At 40.8% G+C, this 20294-nt stretch overlaps 6 protein-coding genes across 6 annotated transcripts; 2 read left to right on the forward strand and 4 right to left on the reverse strand. All coding sequences in view use genetic code 12, as the record gives it.

The window, feature by feature from the left end:
- Positions 1–2: 2 nt before the first annotated feature.
- Positions 3–2453, forward strand: CJI96_0001227 (putative ubiquitin-protein ligase; the record flags this gene model as incomplete). The annotated part of the gene is made up of 1 exon (XM_029033241.2): positions 3–2453. The coding sequence occupies one exon, from the start codon at positions 3–5 to the stop codon at positions 2451–2453; it is 2451 nt and encodes an 816-aa protein (XP_028891833.2).
- Positions 2454–2683: 230 nt separating this feature from the next.
- On the reverse strand, positions 2684–8047 carry UBR1 (E3 ubiquitin-protein ligase; the record flags this gene model as incomplete). The annotated part of the gene is made up of 1 exon (XM_029033242.2): positions 2684–8047. The coding sequence occupies one exon, from the start codon at positions 8045–8047 to the stop codon at positions 2684–2686; it is 5364 nt and encodes a 1787-aa protein (XP_028891834.2).
- A 363-nt stretch (positions 8048–8410) lies between these two features.
- TYS1 (tyrosine--tRNA ligase TYS1) lies at positions 8411–9601 on the forward strand (the record flags this gene model as incomplete). Its single annotated transcript, XM_029033243.2, has 1 exon — positions 8411–9601. The coding sequence occupies one exon, from the start codon at positions 8411–8413 to the stop codon at positions 9599–9601; it is 1191 nt and encodes a 396-aa protein (XP_028891835.2).
- A 963-nt stretch (positions 9602–10564) lies between these two features.
- Positions 10565–12367, reverse strand: CJI96_0001230 (uncharacterized protein; the record flags this gene model as incomplete). Its single annotated transcript, XM_029033244.2, has 1 exon — positions 10565–12367. The coding sequence occupies one exon, from the start codon at positions 12365–12367 to the stop codon at positions 10565–10567; it is 1803 nt and encodes a 600-aa protein (XP_028891836.2).
- Positions 12368–14816: 2449 nt separating this feature from the next.
- CJI96_0001231 (cleavage/polyadenylation factor CFT1) lies at positions 14817–18839 on the reverse strand (the record flags this gene model as incomplete). The annotated part of the gene is made up of 1 exon (XM_029033246.2): positions 14817–18839. The coding sequence occupies one exon, from the start codon at positions 18837–18839 to the stop codon at positions 14817–14819; it is 4023 nt and encodes a 1340-aa protein (XP_028891838.2).
- Positions 18840–19043: 204 nt separating this feature from the next.
- Positions 19044–20042, reverse strand: CJI96_0001232 (uncharacterized protein; the record flags this gene model as incomplete). The annotated part of the gene is made up of 1 exon (XM_029033247.2): positions 19044–20042. One exon carries the CDS (start codon positions 20040–20042, stop codon positions 19044–19046), a length of 999 nt encoding a protein of 332 aa, XP_028891839.1.
- Between the last annotated feature and the right edge of the window lie 252 nt (positions 20043–20294).

A 20294-nucleotide genomic window follows, 5' to 3' on the forward strand; every position in this document is an offset into this window, starting at 1 on the left:
ATATGGCACTTAGTGGCCTGGCTTCTTTAGTATCTCTATTGTACTTTGCATTACGCAAGAATGAGTTTTTAGAGCATCATGCCAAGATTCGCGCCATCTTTGAGTGTTTCAACGAGCAAGTGGCTGATTTTCATAATAGAATGCCTCATGTGGTGCATGGCTATGATAAACGTTTGCTTTGTGACCCAAGTGTCATTGCGACTGAAAACGATTTTGAGCGTAAAAAAAGACTAGCACAACAAAGGCAATCCAAACTCATGGCTAGATTTAAGAAGCAGCAGTCGCTGTTTCTTGAAAGAAACAATCTTGCAGCAGAGTATAGCGATGCGGAGATGGAGGACACAAATAGCGAAGGTTGGAATTTCCCAGGAGCTCATTGTATACTCTGCCAAGACACCGCTGAAGATGCCGGCCCATTTGGGTTGGTGGTTCACATTTCTAGGTCATCGGAGTTTAGAGATGTGCCATTTGATGACAAGTACTGGTTCTTGAAAGCTTTCTCCGATAGCTGTGACTTAAATAAACCATCAAGTGATTGGGCGCCGGAGATACAATCTGAACCATTTAAAAAGTTTATGGCTAATAATGAGGAACAGTGCGTCATCGGACCAGGATTCCCCAGTTCGGGCCACGTTAGAAACGAGTTAGTTTCTCTGACATGCGGTCACGGAATGCATTTCAATTGCTATGTTCAATTCCTCGCGAGTAATCGATCGCGATCAAACCAAATCACGAGAAACACTCCCGATAGTATTGATCATCGTGAATTTTTATGTCCGCTTTGCAAGGCTCTTAATAATATGTTTCTACCAGTTTTGTGGCTGGCTAATAATCGATCAATGAGGAAGTTTATCAAAAAGGATGAACTGAAAGGTGATGCGTTTCAGACATTGACAAACGCGGACTCTCACAGCGGACTATGGCGAAAAGAATTTTATAATGCTGCCTTGAAAGATTTGAAGTCCTTTTCAATATTGACATGCGCAGCCACGGACGTCATCATTCAGAACTCTGATAACTCCTCGTCTAACGAGCATCAGCTTTTCCGTATCCTTCTTTCAAACATGTTTCAAAATCTATCACTCTTGACTTTTCCACAAATTTTAAAGGCCGATTCATCGGAAATCCTTGTAAATACAATCAAATCTACGGAAATAAGTCTACGTGGAGTCCGTTGCACATTTGGATTGGTATTTCAAGGTATTTCGAATAATAGCCTTATAAATCTAAGAGCATTGAATGAGTTTAGGGTAACATGTCTCTTAATGAAGGTATCCTATCATGTGAAAAGCTCGCTCAACAAGCAAGACACCCAGGAGAAATTGCTTGCTAACCTCCTATGTCTTTCAGAAGAGAGGCTCAGTGAATCCATTGTTGACCTAGATTACTTCAAATTATTGGTGGACGTTCTCCCTTTGCCAACAGCCGGCTTTACCTTTTTTGAAATCCTCAATACTTGTTACATTGGTCACATAGTACAATGTTTGTTTAAAATTTCCGCAAATATTGTCGAAAAACGATATTTCAAGAACGAGAATTTCAATATCCTAGACGTACCTTTCTCGAGTTTTATTACTCCAGAGGACTCTGCCTCAGCACATTACCTTTTCAGGGAACTCGTAAAAACAGGCGCGTTTGGTTTTTACAGCGAAGACATAATGGTTAGTCCGCAACTAGGCTATGTGATCTTCTCCATGTTACTTAAAAGTGTTACGCCCTTTTTGCGTCGAGCTTCGATCTATGCTTTCATAAATTGTCCATCGGATTGTGATCTTGATCATCAAGCACAACACAGGAATGAAGCTGATCTACTCTGCTCATTTTTTAATTTACCAAGTCTAAATGAAATTCTCAAGCGGATGGCACATGAGAACTCCCTGGCATTCTCGAAGGAAAGAAGAGTTTTTGATAATTTCACAAAATTCCTTGAACAAAATGCCGCTACATTTGCGGATAGCTCGGTTTTATACAGACAGCTTGAGTATCCTGGTATAGTACTGCTCGTTAGGTTGCCAGAGAGATTAGATGACTTCTTCACGAGGTTTTATTACCTGGAGAAACACGATTTTCCGCATCTATCCGTCGAGAATCCAGCAATTTGCATGTTTTGCGCCGACGTGAAGGATTTACAAAGGACGGCTCTTGGCAGCCCTCACGGACAATGTAACACTCACTACAAAAAAGAGTGTCGGAATAGTGTTGGAATCTTTCTCCTTCCGAAGGAAAGGTCTCTTCTACTACTCAGCAACAACGGTGGATCTTTTCATCCCATACCGTATCTAGATCTGCACTTTGAGGTTGCTGGTGATAACAAGAAGACCAAGGCTGTGTTTTTGCTGTCGAAGAGATATGAGGACTTTACGAAAGGTCTTTGGTTGCAGCATAACATATCAAACTACATCGTTCGAAGACTTGATGGAGTTATCGACGCAGGAGGCTGGGAGACGCTATGAATTTTATTTTTCAAAATCCATTCTGAATTTTCGAATTTTGTTTCATCGCTTCATTATCTTATCCTCGTAGCTATTCATTTGCTCTCCCGCTCCCTTTCGCTTTCCGTTCTAAATTAGTTTCTGTTTCAAATGAGCTCAAAAGCTTCTCTACACCGACAATTCAGTATCTCCTCACCTGTATCAACCAAAGGTCGACTCCAGCGGGCCCTCGGGACAAATCAAGCGACCTTTTAGTCAGGATCAAAAGCATCGACATCATCGTTGAAGTCTTCGATGTCATCCTCAAAAAAATCGTCTTCAAAAACTTGAAGGTCAGGTCGAAAGATCTGCGGCCTTCTACTATCAAACAATGACCTTGTCGCAAACCCAAATAGCCCCTGGTTAAGCCAAAGCTTATTGAGATGCAAGTATCGGGCTTGACTTAACGTAGCTTTACCTGGGACGCCCCTCTTCTTCACTTCACCATGCGCTGTCAAATAGGGAGCTGGAATCATAACCTCAATAGAAGCGGACGCAACTTGAACAAGAACTTTCAAGTTATTCTTGTCAGGAACAAAGTACACAGGCATTACTCCACATTCTAAAGGATGAAGGAGGAGGCGTTTGTGACTGAGATAGGCGCCACATGTGAGGCAGACTGAGTCGGGTTGAGGCCTCTTTTTCTTATATACGGGATCAACAAGACAAGAATTGTAATCATGTGGCATCTCGAGCAAAGAAATCCTTCCAGGAAAGTCAATAAGAGTTCTCAGCTTTGACTTGTCTTCTTCATATTTGGTGGCATCATAGTGTTGAAATATATCTAACGTGTGATTTTGATCCGAACCGCCATACATTATGCTTTTAATAACTTCGATAGGGCTTCCGATGTCGAAAAACTTACAGAGGGTATCAAGCAGTTCAACGCTCCCTGATCCTTGTAACTTCAGCTTCAAGTCCCGAATTTCAGCAGATGAGACGTACGCTAAGTCTTCTAATTGTTGACTACTCAAGATATCCCACATCAAAGCACATTGTCTCAAATAGGTCAACGAGATTCGTTGTAATGCTTTCAATACGAAGGCGAGCACAGACATCAAGTCTGCATCTGTTTTTTCAAAGGGTAGCCAAATATTTTTTAGAAAACTTCTCACATATGATAAAAGGAGGTTGTATTCCAGCTGCAGTATTCGAGAAGTGTCATGATGCTTCATGGCGGAGGGATATCGGCTTTTAATGCCATCAACCAATTCAAAAGTCAGAGTTGCGAGTAAGTTGTGATATCCCCATTTAATGCAATCGATGGGATGATCTTTGCCATAGAGAAGCTTGATTATGACCTGTGAGAATAGAGAGTTCTCATTATTCAAGTCGGGCATGCGTGCAACAACGTTGGGATCCTGAATTGGTAGATTTGTCGCAAACGCAGATAAGTAGCAGCGTAATTGGAACAATGACAAAAGCGTTGTCTTTGCTTGTGGCGATACATCATCTAGAAAATTTGAATAGGCCGCATCACCATTGATTCGACTCGCAATTTCGTTTGCACGAATCGTATCTGCTATGAGACGAGAGATCATAATTTTCTGCAGACTGAGATTTTCAGCTCTCCGATCATCATTCGGAAGAGATCTCATAACTGCCTGGTATATTTGATGAGACATTTTTTTGAGAGGAGTAGCATCTTCAGCCCAGTAAGTTTCACCAATAAGATGCTTTGAAAGCAACAAAGAATTGACTTCACATACAGCAGGCTCAGCAACCTTGAGATCCATTGTGCTGTCGCTCCAGTAGTCGAGCATTCGGGAAACCAGTGGTGGAGTGAAGCTAGGTATAAATGTGTCATGCAAGTTGTGACAAAGTGGACATGGAACGTACTGCAAGCTATGTTGCTGACGAAGATAGCACTTGTAATGTATACCATGACAACATGATGTGGCGACAGGCGCAGAGATTTTTGAAGCCAAACCCCGTTCCCTCATTTGCTTGTACGGATAACCTACGGAATAAACTTGCTCTTTGTTTCTTGATAGGTGTGTACCGTAATCTTCGAATGCAAGCTGGTTGTAAACGTCATGGAAAGGCGGTACCTTCCAAAAGGTAGAACTCAGGGATTTGCAAAGAAGAATACCGAAAAGTTGAACCGAACATTCCTGTTCCCCACAAATGACGCAACAGCGTCTCGCGGCACGCTTTGGCGGCTCGTCTGAGATAGTCTCTGCAAACGATGACCCATGGCGAGCCGAAAAATCTTTCTGCTGTTTCGCAAGTTTCTTGAATACTTTGTTCTTTCTTTTTTCCGCAGTTGTCTTTCTTTTCTCAGCTTCGTGAGATGCAGAGCCTATCTTTCGCTTTTTGTACAGCTGAATGTGTTCCTCACCAAAGCAATCAAGAAGTGATTTCATAACACGAGGATCTAATTCAATAAACCTCATAAGCAAATGATCTGCTTTACGAACAACAGATGATGACATCGAGGACTCCACGACGTTGAGGAGTAGATCACACACAGGGATGCTAATGAATGCTTCAAGTAATCTAATGTTCTCTGCATCTCGTTCTATATCAATTAGCACAGCGTGAACCAAGTGCAACAATTTCAGAATAAAGATCTCCTGCTCAGATTCAACGGATTCACGAAGAAGTTTGTATACCAACTTTGCGAAGAAAAAGCTAGAATAAAATCGAAGTAGACCGTCGTTAAGAAAAGAATCCTCTGCATACATAATCTGTGGTGATAACACAATCTCATCTTCGCTTATGTTGCTCAGACGAGATAAATTTTTCAACAACGAACAAGATACTGCCTCATACTTGCTACTTTCCAAAAAAATACTCATGGGATCCAACTGATCATAGTAGTTTGCCTTGAGTCTGTACATTCCCGAGTCAGTGAGGCCAGAGGGTTTTTGTAAAGTGGCACACGTACGCAACAGCTCTTCAAATGCTGGTATATCAGAATAATCCTCATCTAAATCAGAGACCAACTCAGAAAATGACTTTGGACTTTCACATAGGGAATAGCATAGTCTCTTAATACGTTCTTGCGATGACTTGTTGTTAGTTGTGAATGAAAAAGAGGAGCGGTTGGTGAAAATATGATACAATGTTGTCACCATCTCCTCACAAATGTAGTAAAAGCGGTCCTCATATATCGTCTCCTGAGATGGTACTTTACCGTAGAACCAATCTTGAATTTCCCATCGTTTCAAGAAGAGCTCAAACATCAGATTTAATTCATGAAATGCGAAACCAATTTGTAAGTTATGGAGATCTCGCAAATAGGTAACCTCACCCAATGGTAAAACACCTGCAGAAGGTATAAAGTGCATATTTTTAAAGTATGACATCTCCCTCATGGAAATCAACGTATAGTATGATGCCTCTCGAGACACAGAGGCTCCGTTTCGTATCCAGAACCCAACTCTTATCTGTGCAGCTAACACAATGCTTCTTAGAGAGATTTCCGTGATATATTTGAAGCTTCGCTCTCGTCCCTCAAAGACTTGCCTTAATTCGGATGAAGAACAATGCTGAATCAAGTACGATACAAAGGAATTGATTGGATTGATGAACGAAACTGGCCGAGAACTCACCAAGTAGCTTTCCACAAATGTTTTATCACTTTCAAATGTTTTTTCATGAGACCAGATGAGATGCAACGTTGCTTTCAAGATGGTAGCTGCACTTTTCGAATTCTCCGGGAAGAGGTTTGTGAAACAACGAACAATATAATATATCGGAATTGCTTTCTGGAGAAATAATAGAGCATCGTTAAGCAGCTCATGAGTGACATGGTCGCCCAATTTTCGTACTATAGTAGATGAACCTTGATAAAATTTCATCAACGTGATCAATAGGTAAACTTCCTGAAGGCTCGGAAAGGAGTCGGATAAAGTAGAGAACTGAACTTTACTCAATATATGTGTGAGATCATTGAGAGCCGAAAAGATGGCTCTTTGAATTGCACTCCTATCTCGCTTTCCTCGAGCTTCAAGAGCTCTCTCATCATAATTGATAACCTGAGTCGATTCGTTGAATGTGCTTGAATACCTCTCAATTAGCCAGCAAAGAGGTGCCAATATCCTAGTGAGGCTGCCAGAATTTAGGATTCTTACATTAGTTTTCGGACAGGTGAATAGCTGCACACGGATATGATCCATGCACGCGAGATTATCTTCTCTGTCCGAAAGCGCAGAGGTTATTAAAAGGTGGGGGTATAATTTCAAGTATTGCTCTGCGAAAAGCATCTTCAATTCACGATCACCACCTAGCAAAGTTAATATGATTCTTCTTAGGAGCCGCCTGGTCGAAAGTGGCAAACGTATCTCGAATAGCATCAAGTATTGAAGGATTGAATCAGGCGTTTTCATGGCCAGCGGTTTCAAAAAAGTGAGGACTGAAGAGTCGAAAGAATAGGCTTCTAGATCGTTAAAAGCTGTTGGCGATAGATCCTCGCGTTCTCCGTCCACGATAAGTCCGCACTCAAAAAAATTTTGTTTCAAATTGCCGGTGTACCCTTTGAAAGCTTCAGAGGACAAGCTTTTAGAGAAGATAAAATTAGATGCTAGAAGGACATTTGATAGTTGACGTTTGCACTCGTCACGAAATGCACTATTGCCCGAGAAAGATGTGACAGCGCAGACCCAACTAAAAGCCGCCGCAACAATCATCTCACGAACATAATCACGCTTGGACATGATGGTACAGATTAAACCATCCCTTTCAGCAGCTCTTTGTGATGGAATCAAGGAAGTGGGTTCAATTGCCTCCTTAAGGACAGCTCTACCAGAAGAGCTTATAAGTCTGGCCAAATTCTCAGCAGTTTCGTATGAAACAGAAGTAGCGGCATTAATTGCTCGTCTTGCCTCGTCATAGTTGTGATATTCATCGTTCCATAAAACTAGATACCATGACGACCCAGTATTCTCATCCAGGACACCATATTCATGGACTGGCAAGGAGCTAAAGTCTGATAATTGTCTAGTACTCATGAACGAGTCATTATCGAGGATGCGATGAATGAAGGGTAAGGTACTGATGGAAAAGTTTGTTACGTCCAATGCATACTTGAAAATGCACTTTACCACCTGAGATATCGCCTCAGTGAAGGCTGAATCTATAGTCAATGTTTTTCGACAAGCACAGCGAAGATTTCGAACGAAAGCCGTTGGATCTCCGCAATCACACATTCCCTCGTTATTTGCGCTGGAATAGTAGAATGATATATTATGATCCAAATGATCATCCTCATTAAAGCAATGTGCACATAACACACACGTTTCATCATAACCACATTCCTCACACCTATAGATGGGATCACCTTCCTTGAATGTGTAGCCACAAATCTGATCTTTTGGGTGACTGTAATCCGTGGCTTTGACATTACTGTAGAAGGGTTTCCCTTCAGTGTTCCCGTTAACTACCCACTTATAGTCTCTCAAGTCCGCAATTTGATTCTCTCCAATACCTTCGAAGAGTTCATGAAGATATTTTCCCTCGCAGGTGACAGTCCAGTAGAAAGCTTTATAAACATTCCGTTTGATGACTTGGTAATCTCGATATGATAGTTCGCGAGGAAATTCTATGAGGTATCTTTTTAAATCATCAATCATATTAGCTTCCAATTTCGTAATGGAGAATGGACATGCGTCTGCAAGCAATCGTGTATCACGATCTCGATGACGGTTACTGCGAATAGTGTACACACACAATGACGAATAGCGGTCAACTCGCTCGAGCTCAAAGCCTTCCTCTCTCGCACATCTACGTAGCTTTATATCTATTGACTCATATATATATTAAAGTTTATATCATAAAAAATATTTGTTTTTGTGGTTCTTACTTGAATGTGGGAACGGAGAAATTCGATATACAGCTCAGATTTCAATGGCAGACAATACCGAGGATGTACGGAGTTTTTTTACTACCCTCAAAAAATTCACTTCCGGTCTCAATATTGTTAGCACAAGTTGTAGATGAACGCCGACGAAAAATTTGAGCTAATTACAAGAGGATTACAAGAGGTTTTGAACCCCCAAATCATAAAAGATGTCTTGGAGAAAGAAGAAAGGCCTCTCAAGGTGTACTGGGGAACTGCCCCAACTGGAAAACCACATTGTGGCTATTTCGTGCCGATGGTGAAATTGGCACATTTTTTGAAAGCTGGTTGCGAGGTTACTGTCCTTATCGCAGATTTGCATGCCTATTTGGATAATATGAAGGCACCTTTGGAGGTCGTTCAACACCGCTCCCGGTATTACGAATTTGTCGTAAAGGCCATCTTGAAGTCTCTCAATGTACCTATCGAGAAATTGAAGTTTGTTGTAGGTTCATCCTATCAGTTAAATGGTGATTACACCATGGACATCTTCAAGTTATCAAATAAGATCTCTCAAAATGATGCCAAAAGAGCCGGAGCTGATGTTGTGAAGCAGGTTGCAAACCCATTGCTTTCGGGGTTGATTTATCCTTTGATGCAATCTCTTGATGAAGAATATTTGGGTGTAGACGCGCAATTTGGTGGTGTTGATCAAAGAAAGATCTTTGTTCTAGCCGAGGAAAATTTGAATGGGATTGGCTACAAAAAGAGAGCTCACTTGATGAATCCAATGGTACCTGGATTAGGTCAGGGTGGAAAAATGAGCGCTTCAGACCCAAACTCAAAAATTGATGTGATCGAAGATCCCAAGATTGTCAAAAAGAAAATCGGTGCTGCATTTTGCGCCCCTGGTGATGCCAATAATGGTTTGATAGCATTTATTGAGAATGTAATCCAACCAATTCACGAACTCAAGACTGAGGAGAGGGGCTCATTTAGTTTCTACATTGACAGGCCTGATAAGTATGGAGGGCCGATTAAGTTCGATAGCGTGAAGGAATTAAGAGATGCATTTGTCAATGGCAATCTATCACCGGTCGATTTGAAGGCCGGTGTCACAGATAAAATCAATGAATTATTAGAACCGATCAGGACAGCATTCGAAGAAAGTAAGGAATTTCAAGCTGCTGCGGCTGATGGCTATCCTGTGGAGGTTAAAGAGAAAAAGGTCAAGAAAGTCAAGAACAAAGGTACACAGTATCCTGGAAAGGTTTCTGCAGCTTCTGAAAAGAATTCGCTGTCCGTTGATGGATTATCAGCTAAAGTTGGTTCAGTTGACCTTGAATAGCGCATTTTCTATAGAGTATTGATATATGTTCTTGTGATTGGCATAAAGCGCATTCTCCTACTCATTCTGATCATTAGTGAAGGTATCGAATATCTGAAGTTATCTCAGCGTCGATTAACTGATTGAATTTGTGGATCAAATTTCCCTCTATGGTCATGGACACTAACCGTATTTCCTCCACCCCACACCCATCTACGAAACCCCTCTCTGAAATAGTTATTCGTAGATACATTTTTTAAGAAGCAAAAGCATGGAAAACAATCGGTAATTCTATTATACTATTTTGTTTACTTTTTTTTTTTTTGTTTTGTTTTGACGTATCATTCTTCGTCAGTAATCATATCTCGCGAGTTTATCCGTCATCTCAAATGCAATTCACGTCAAGTAATTTAAAGGGAGGACGCTTTCTACTTGAACGAAGGAGCACAGAGAGATATTCCAATCATTGTGATAGTAGGGAGATCATTTCCTGTATACAGTGCCTGATGTAGGGCCTGATGTAAGGCCAATCATAATTCGCATTATACTGCTTGACCAGAGCTAAATCATCGACTAACTTCCTAGACACTCATAAGATGGTATGTAAGCAAATGCCATTTACCCAGAATGCTCATGACAGTCTGCCAGTGTTAAGCTTCTTTTTTGATGTATGGCGACTCGCTGTGAAGTCTGGAGCCTGAATTTTACTAACCAATAAGTTTTCTGCATTGATCAAGAGAAACTCTCTTTACGTTGCAACCATATTCGGTGGGGCATTCGCTTTCCAGGCATTCTTTGACTCTGCAATCACCAGATGGTACGAACAACACAATAAGGGTAAATTGTGGAAAGATGTGAAACCTCGCTTTCTTGAGGGTGGTGATGACGAGGACGAAGAAGAATAAACAACAAATTCAGAATTAATTGAAGCTTCAAATCTAACATTAGAGAGTTATCACAAATATACATCTTTTATTCAATACACTATGTAATCTGATCGTTTCCTAATAATATATGTTGCAGGGTTGATTGACCTGAAAAGTCAAGGCGAGGCGCTTCGACTTCTGGTTCTTTACTGACTCCATTTTTTGAGTTTTGTCCACATACTTTCACGCAACAAACTTCGATTTCATCGTCTGTGGAACTAAATTCAAGATAGATATCCTTGACTGGTATGTTGAGATTAACGAAATTTCGAGGAAGACTTATAATGTGCAAAGGCTTGCTTAGATTTAGCTGCGAAGAATGAACTTTCACAAACTTTGTCAAATAGGGATTGTTTGAGTGGTCGTTGTGTTCAATTAGCATATCCTCGTTTTCGGAAACTTCAAGAAGCTGCTTGATATACTGCTTTCTCTTAGGCTTCACAAACACAGAAAGAGTTGTATTTGTCTGCGCTTTCTTATCAGGAGGAAAACGCAACAACAAATGTGTCAAGAAGACAGGGTATGACAAACGTACCCCAATTGTACACATTACCGCCTCACACTGCCAACTCAAATCATTATCAGACAAAACGTTGTTAGCATTAAGCTGAAGTGTGTTGGGGTTCTTAATACCGTGTGAGTTGAAATAGTCGTATAATCCAAATAAAAGCTTGCGATAGAAAGGTCTGGTTGTTTTCCAGCTTGGACTTGTCGTGGTCAAATAACCTAAAATCCGAGCGCCCAGCCTATAGTCAGCAAAATTTGATTGAATCAAACCTTCCGATCTGTTTACACTTAAGGGAATTTCGCTGGGTAATGCATGTCTTTCTTCAAAATCTTTAAAGAGCGATCTTACTTCGTATAAGAGAAGGTCGTATGTTTGAGCAAATTGCGACGAAATTTGTTCATCCATTTGATTCTTCAAACAATTCCACGAAGACGCGGCTTCCAGACAATTTCTTGTATTTGAGAGATAATCCTCATTTTTGTTTTGATCGTATTGTGTAGTTAGATTGCGTATGAAGTTGGCAAATTCAGAAGAGTACTGTATTTTCTGATCATTGATAATAACCGGTACGTGGTATGGAAGTTGCTGAATGACTGAACTAGTGAGCTGTTCCTCAAACATTTTAAAAACTTCCGACATTTTGTGCTTATTCGATGACTTGTTAAACAATAAATCCTGAAAAGTCTGGAGCTCATTTTGGTCCCTAGAAGCGATATTGTCTTCGTTCTGTAATGACGCAATCTTATTGACGAGTGTTTGAAACTTTTCGTTATCGGTGCTAAGTTGACCTTCAAGTTTCTCCAATCTTGAAATGAGTGGTTGAAGCAGATCAAATAAATGGTCTGTTGGGGTCAGATTCATAAAAGCTGTGTTTTCCCTATTGTTGGCGGGCGTGACATTCGTGGATGCTGTTTGAGAAAAGAAGTCGACACTCCGTAGTATCTTCGACTTCCAGATGAGAAAAAATGCAAACGCAAAGCCCATAACGAAGCTAGCGATCTTCAACATGGAATGTAAAGGTAGTCGAGTAAAATTTGTTTCACTATGCGGCAGTAGGAGACGTTTGAGTTTCAAGCGCTCCTGAATTTCGTGCTCTTCGTCTTCTACTTCTGTCTCATCTTCATCATCAAAAAACTTGTCCCTATCAGAGTAGAATTTTTCAAATGCTTCATTTAGCCTATCAAGTTTAGGTTGCTTCTGTTTTTTAGAAATTGGTGATTGCAAGATAGCATTTATACGATCATCGTAACTCTTCTGTTGCATTGGTCGCGCTGGTCCAATCGTACTATAGAGATGAATTGATGCGTCATCATCAGTATTATTCACGATGTCTGGTAAATTTTGAATGTTCATGTTATTTCAACGCACCTTATTTATTCAGTATGTAAGTCGTACGTGCGACGCGACTAGCTAGTTGTATACAGCAAAATAGTGAAGTAGAAAGATACCACATCTCGTCAATAATGTTCCTCAACATGCTTAACATACGTGGTCCACAGAATTGACTTTGATGTTACCATGGAGACCGTCATGTTAAATAGTTAGTCCCTATCCTCTGTTTTTGGGAAGCATCCTTGCCTGACTTGGTTATCCATGGCATTATATCTACAAAGGAGGGTTCCACGGCTATTCAGTTGAAGCATAGAGTTGGACATCTTCTTTAATGAGCCGCGATAATTTCAAAGACAGCATAGCATCAAACTCACAAACCCGAGTATGAAGGAGATGAGCCATTGACAGCAGAAAGTTTCACACCGAGTCTAAAGTAGGTAAATTACAAAGAGTTGCACAGCTTACCTTTCACTAAAATCGTAGTAATCCTTGTTTAAGTTGTAGTATCGAGTTCGCAGAATTCGTCAGTTTGCATCAAAGCTAAAGGAACTAGTCAAATTAGGGTTTGATGATCCGCACTAATGTTCAGCTCTACCTAAATTATCAAGTATGCGTGACTTCTTAAACTACTGAATCAAACTAGTGAAGCATATGTCGAGCGCAAAAATTCTACTTCTTTTGTCCAATGATAGCTAAAATCCTTAAATTCCGCAAAAGCAGTGAAGGATTCTGAGCTTGAGTCATAGTGCGCAGATTTGACTCATTTAGCGGGAATGGCTACTTTTTAAAAAACTCATGGGTAACATCTGTCACAACGTTGGACTTCATTCGAACTTGGCAGTCTGAAGTAGCAAACAAAATCGTTTGTAAACTAAAGAACTTGAAATTTTTAGGGCCAATTGTCCTTCTGTGTAAAATCACCTCTTTGAAAGACAAGAAAAAGAGAGCAGCTAAATTTCACGGATAGCGAATGTGAAGAGACTTCCATCAAGGCTGGAATTCTCCATGAAAGGCATTGAGGCTGGAGGTGATGATGAGAGGGAAAATGGTTAGAGACGAATGCGATGAGTTATGTCATACGACTTCACTTCAGATCGGATCACGCACTTGGTAGCGAGGTTCACTTGTTCAAGCGTTAAAATTGATTGACTAGGAACTTGTTGAAATTATGCTGGTAATGTAAAAACCATTTAATTCGGGATGTGAAACGATAACGCACCATTCCATTTCAGCATCTGATTCAGCTTTAAATCACCCCTCAAGAGCATTTAAAGTTGGCCATTACGGATGCATTCCTCATGGCGCATGTCATGAAACATGGAAAAAAGAATTGTATATATATATATATGCAAAGATATCCAAGTGTGAGTTTGAGGCTTTGGCGAGCACTGCTTGCAATCTAATTGCTCGTTATGACATTTGGATCTATCCAAGTAGCGTTTTGATTACAGCAACGTTGTGTCCAATAAAGCTACCGATGTAGGCACCTGTAAGAATTGTTAATGGCCATTGTTGCCAAGGCCTGTCCCAGTCTAATGGAATTGGTATAACCCCAAGCCACGCACCTATAATAGCTGCTACTGCTGAACACAAAACGGGATTTGAGATAACCTTGGAGGTAACATTGTCAGCGCTAAAGAGCGCACGAATATGTTCATGCTCGAGCCTGAATAAAACAAGTACTGGTTGAATGGCCAAAAGCGATATATGAAGAGAGAGGGTGTACGTTTCCAAAACAAGTGTTGCTATTGGTGCACCCATGAGGACCATAACGACAAATAAAACATTTGCAATTAAGAGAGCAGCAAACGTTGATGTAATGACAATGAGAAGCTTGCTGTCCTTAACAGTTCTATCCTGCAATGTAGTAACACTTGAAGTGAGCAACACAGAGCCATACAAAAGTTGCATCACGGCCAAGATTGGGACCCCGATGATCATCCACTGCAAGGGGTTCAGTGTTAAACCTTTTGCGTATAAAGCATTTAGAATGAGGAGATAATGTATGGGATTGGGCCACAATGTATTTTGCATTTTGGGAATTGCGATATCGTTAGCACTCACAACGTCATTAGTGGGCTCTCCTAGCGATGCTGAAAATGAAACGGATTTCACTTTCTTCCCAACATCCTTTGCTTCCTTGTTATTTCTTAAGTCCATCCTCACACCTTGTTGTTCGAGATTTTGAAAGCGCTCAAGCGTTTACCAAGATGAAAATCGCGGAAGCCGTTGGACGCACTATATGTACCCCACCTGGAAATAAAAGTTGCAGCAAAGAACTTCTACTCCTTCTATATATACATATATATATATATATATTTTCTCTTCCTTCTTATTGTTATGGTTTTTTTTGGTTGTCATTGGCGATTCTTGGTACTTATTTGCCCGACTCACCATTCTCTCCTGCAATTACATAGTCTATTGGTACGCTGAAAGTCCACATCATCGCATTTTTTAGAACCATCTTCTACTATAAATCGTTTAATACGTTCTCCATCTCAATTAAGTCTTTCCAAAGATCGCTTTGAGCGCTAGAACCAATCTTCTGCGCGAGAATATGCTTTCTATCATCGTTCAACTTCGCGTAACGTCTCAATAGTTCACAATCTAGCACAGGTCGTTGAGCCCCTTCTAAAATGTTGCTGACGCCTATCCGATTCATTTTGGGATTGAGTCCACAGGGATGGTATTCCTTGTCTATCAACTGCTGTTGAAGAATGTATAACCTTCTGTAGACTAATTCATCGACCGGAAAGACGACGTAGAAAGCACCTTCAATAGAAGATGCCATTGCTTGAAAGGGCTGTTGATCAAATAATGACGTCTGATTAAACTGTTCGAATTTTGGAATGCTTTTCATGCACGAAGGGGTATAGTTGGTATTGAAAGAAGCCTTATGAAGAAGTCTTTGTCCATTTAACGAACTAGGGTCTTCTGGATTATATTGAAGAATGTTCAAGATTCCTTTACTATCAGCAACGACAATGTATAAGCTTTCGTCTTTAACAAGAAAATCTGCACAAGAAACGTCAAAGCCGTGCAAGTCCTTGCCTAGCATCAACATTCTAAATGGTTCAGCATCGAAACCTGCTAGCCAAACACTCTTGAGCGTGTCACCTAGAAGTACAAAATTTCCGAAAGACTTCGCTTCCGTCACGTAGACAGATGTGTCAAAGAAGGCAACTGGCACAGCAGTGTTATCTTTAATATCTCGAACAATGATTTTTTGACCCTGTGCTATAAGAAAGCGACCTGTCACATCGCACAACGAAGTAACAGCTCCGCGAATATCTTGATGAGTGAATTCTTTGAACTTGTGATTGGTTTCTGGCCTTCCTGGCTCAGGAATAATGTCGATGATCTCAAGAAGTTTGAAAGCTCCGTTAGCCGCAAGATCTTCAGTGGTGTACTTTCCACTCCCTACCAAGATGAATTCCTTCCTATTCTTAAACCTTTTAGCAGAGCTTCCAACATCCAATGGAACACTTTTGATATGCAAACCAACTTCGTTTTCACTCAAGTCTATGGAGTCAATTATGCTCCAATTCATGGGGGACATTAGCTTAATCAGCCCTGTGTAAGATATTTCGCGTGGCTTTTCAGGCTTCAATCCAACGATTGGATTTCCTTCAAAATCGACACAATCATACGGAATCTCTCGTAACGTAGACAAGACGAATGTGTGCGACCCTTCATGATACGTAATAGACTTCACGGTCTCTCCGAGTGTAACTCTTCTCATTGGTAGCCTGTTGTCGTAATTGAAGTTCAAAGGTATCTCAACAATTCGAGCATTTTTCTTTGTGTCCAAATAAATTAGAGCATTCTGTAGCTTGTCATCACTGAATGGAACGAATGAAACAACAGGAATTTTTGAGAATTTAAATATCCTCACAACTGATTGATTCGCCTTCACAATAAAATACGGGATGATACCTGTCACTAGAATGCAGGTGAAACCACTCACATTTGAAAAGTAAACCATCCTTCTTTCTATCGAAGTTCCTTCTGCGAACGCATTGAAGGGAGCGCCTGTGATAGGAGTGTCGTTTTCCTTTATAAACTTGTAGTTTTCACCATCGAAGAACATTTTGTAGACATAGATCTCACCACCGACAGTTAGTATTGTCAAATACTCATCTTTGCAAACGCCTTCACCAAGATCATTAAGAATGACTTGCTTTATGACAGGATCGGGTTCTCCAGCATTTATGTCAAAAAAGGCCAAGGTAAGAACGTCTGTGAACTTGTCTGCAGAGTTGAGCTGAAAACATTTTTCGTTGTGAAACCTATTGAAAGCAACAATTCTGTTATCACCAGTGACAACTATGAAAATCTTGGACTTGTTCTCAATCTCTCGACGGTTTGATTGTGTGGATATGCTACCATCCTCGTATCTTTTTCTTTTCTGTCCTCGATTTGTGAGCAATGTGATGTCTTTGGTGACCGCATTAAGTAGTCTTGAGTCAGTAATGTAGCCAGTGGTTATGAGAGAGTCATTAAGGAGTTTGGGCAAAGGAATTCTTGTGAAAGACTTACCATACGTATTGATGGTGTATATCATCAATTCACCTGTAGAGAAAAATAACATAAGAAAGCCATCATTGAACACACTTGTGATGATATCCACACCGGAGAATTCTTTCAAATCTTCGTCGAGAGTCATGACTTTCTTGAATTTGTTATTGAAGAGTATCACATGCTTTGGTGTCACTTGCAATATGAATTCGCCATTATTTAGCTCATGCATAGCCACGGTTAGTTCATTGTGAATGAATTGTTTAGCAGGAAGCCTGCTATAGGACCTTGTTATATCAAACAATTCTGACTTGTTGTGAGGATCATCCGACGTTACAAGATACTTATTGCTTAAAGTCCAGAGTCGATTTAGTTGGGAAAATGTGAGTGAGGTTCTGATTGTGGGTTGCACTGTTGGTGTCACTATGTTAATGTGCCCAGTATCGCCATAACCACCTGCGGCAAATATTGACTTCAGGTCATAGTCTGGATTAGGAAGATTTGTTATATATCTCTCTCTTGAATAGTGACCAATTGTGAAAGAGGAGACTGGTCCATTATTGACTACTTTATCGTGGATGATGACCTCCATAGTTTGCCTATAAGAACCATTTTTTGATACTGTCAAGTCAGCATCTTCGTAGAGGTTGTCATCATCATCATTTTGTTTTGATTCCACAACCTCTTTTTGGTCGGCATGAGCTTGAAGTTTACCGGCGAACTCCACTAAAACAGCGTCATCAGTTCGACTTGAAATAAACAACAAGTTATCATCAAGTAACGCTGCTCCACTCGGCGCTTTGAGAGTGAATTGAGAAAGGTTCTCATAATCGAGTTCTTCTATGTTCATTTTTTTTATGGTCTTACCATCCATTTCGAAAGAAATACACTTCTTTTGGCCGTCTCTCAAGACCAAAAGTAGTTTGGACTGGTCAGGTAACTTAGCAAAAGTGCAGTTCTCCAATTTCAATTCTAATTGCAGCTGGTCAGTGTAGCCACGGGATGATTCGCATGTGTCAATGGAGTACAGGTTAAGGGAAAGACGGCGAGAAATGCCACCACCATCAACATGAATAATGTCGTTACAACCGACTAAGAGACTACCATTCACAGGACCTGGTACAGGGCAGACTCTATCCAAATCATATGGAAGGTTTTCAAGCTTTAGAATAGTTGTAGCAGATCTCGATGCTAAATTTAACGAAAGAACAGAAAATTGAACGTTGTCTTTGGTGCAAGGGAGAAGACCCGCCCAGGTTCTTTTTTGTTGTGACAACACCGCAATGGTTGGTTTTCTATAATTGTGTAAAAATTGCAAATCAATAATTTCTGCAATACTGTTATCCAAAGACTTTACTTCAAGTACCAAGCTTTCTTCAAAGAGAGAATTGCTATTTGCAATTTTGGCAGCGATATCCGATACCAGCCTTCCATCATGCTCGTTTTCGCCTCCATTCAGCTGTGTCATATCTTGTCTTTCTTCTTCGTCGTCCTCTTCGTTCAATGAATGAAATGGTAAGAAGACAAGTAGATTCTCGTGGCGTAGACACGCCAATGTTTTGGAATTTGGGTCAACAATGAGTTGCGACCTAGTCAATTCGTCAAACATTGCATTCTCAAGAACATGCTCATAGTAGTGCAATGACACTGTCTGTATGGCATGTCTCGTGCTATCCCATTTGATACAAGAAATCTTTGCCTTTTCTGTAGAAATCAACAAATAATCAAGTTGTGGACATTCAATTGTACGTATGGCTTGGATGTCAGTTATCTTCCCCTGAAGTTTATTTTGCACAACCAATTTAAGTGAGTAATGTCTTGAGTCACCATCTTGTTTGGAAGAATCGATCACCTCGAAAATTTGTAGAAGCGAGGTCTTAGCAACAACGAGATGCTTACGAGTTGAGCTGATGAAGTTACACCCAAGGCAGCATGTGACAGTTGTCGGCTCTATAAAAACATCATAGGCATTCATTACTTTTAGGGACAAGATTTCGACCGTTCGTTTTCAAATACCTGCTAAATAAGTTAAGACCCGTACATCCCTAAGCTGAAAAGTACAAACATCTCTAGGTGCTCATCCTGAGTATAGTATTTTGACAAACTACTGTACATACATGGTTATAACGAAAGTAGAGCCTATTTTTCCCTTGGAATACGACCGAGGAATATTGGAAGCTCAGAGGATTGCGAAAAGAAGAGATAAGCCTCCCAAGAATGTTGGAATGATGCGACCAGCACCGCCTTCGTAAGTGGATATGAGTGGCACAGAGGTGGACTTGGAAGCGGGTATTTCAGTAGAAGACTGAGTGACAATGTTATTAGTTATAACATTAATTGTGCCTGCTGGTGCTGAAGACTGAGTCTCTTGTGCCTTTTGCGAGGTGATAGTCACAACCTTTGTTTCCGAAATAGTAATTTCCTTTGCAGATGGTTCCTTCGAGGCAGGGCTTTGGCTACTCTCGATTGGACAATATGTTGTATAAATACTCTCAACTCCGTGTATAGTGGTTGTCAATTGTGTGACACCAGTCGTCACAGCAGATGAATGGCAAACATCTTTCGAACATGAACTTACCGTAATTACCGTTGTGGAGGAGAGAGTCTTAGTTGACTCATTTTCCTTGCTAATTGGGCAGTAAGTGGTGAAAATGGTCGTTTCGCCGCTCACAGTGGAAGTGACCTTGGTCAAGCCTGTGGTGACCGCGGTTGGCTTGCATACCTCATTGGAGCACGATGTAATTGTCAAGATAGTAGTTTCGATATCGGTTGTTGTTGTTGGCATAGCATTTGTGGTCTCCAGTTGTTTTGAAGATTCTGACGAGACAGGGACGTGGGTGACAATTGTGGTCAAGACACCATCGATTGTGGCAGTGGTGGTTGTCCAGGTTTCAATGTCAGTGGTGGTGTAGCAAGAACCTCCATGGCATACGACTCTGTCGGTTGTGAAAATTTGGTCGTTTGTAATCACGTCAGTCTCGTAAATAACGTCATCGAAGCTAGAGGCTCTGACTTCCAGGCTAGTGTCTGCTTGGGTCACTGGCAAAGTGTCATTCGAAAACTTGAAAGTGGAAGGGCCCAAGGAACATGAGCTAGAGACAATTGTGGAAGTGAAGGTTGGAATGTCAGCGAGAACAGCAGCTGCAAAAGTTGCAATCACGAGGTATGAGTTCTTCATTTATTTATTCGAGAACGGAAGTTTGGAAAAGATGCTGAGATCAAGCTTCAGAGAAAAGCCTCAAATTTATCTACTCAGATCCCGCAGCTGCCTGGTCAGTGTTCTGCTACGAAGGGCTGGCGCTAGGTTAGTTTTGGTTCATGCACAAGCGCTTTTGCCCTTCTTTTAGGTGCAAGCGATTAATAAAGGCAGTTAGCCAGCACTAAGCGAGGGCGCAACTGTGCATTTGCAGCCAACGGACTATCTTGTCGC

The sequence above is a fragment of the Candidozyma auris genome, chromosome 1 (genome assembly GCF_003013715.1).
Source record: "Candidozyma auris chromosome 1, complete sequence".
Taxonomy (NCBI): Eukaryota; Fungi; Ascomycota; class Pichiomycetes; order Serinales; family Metschnikowiaceae; genus Candidozyma; species Candidozyma auris.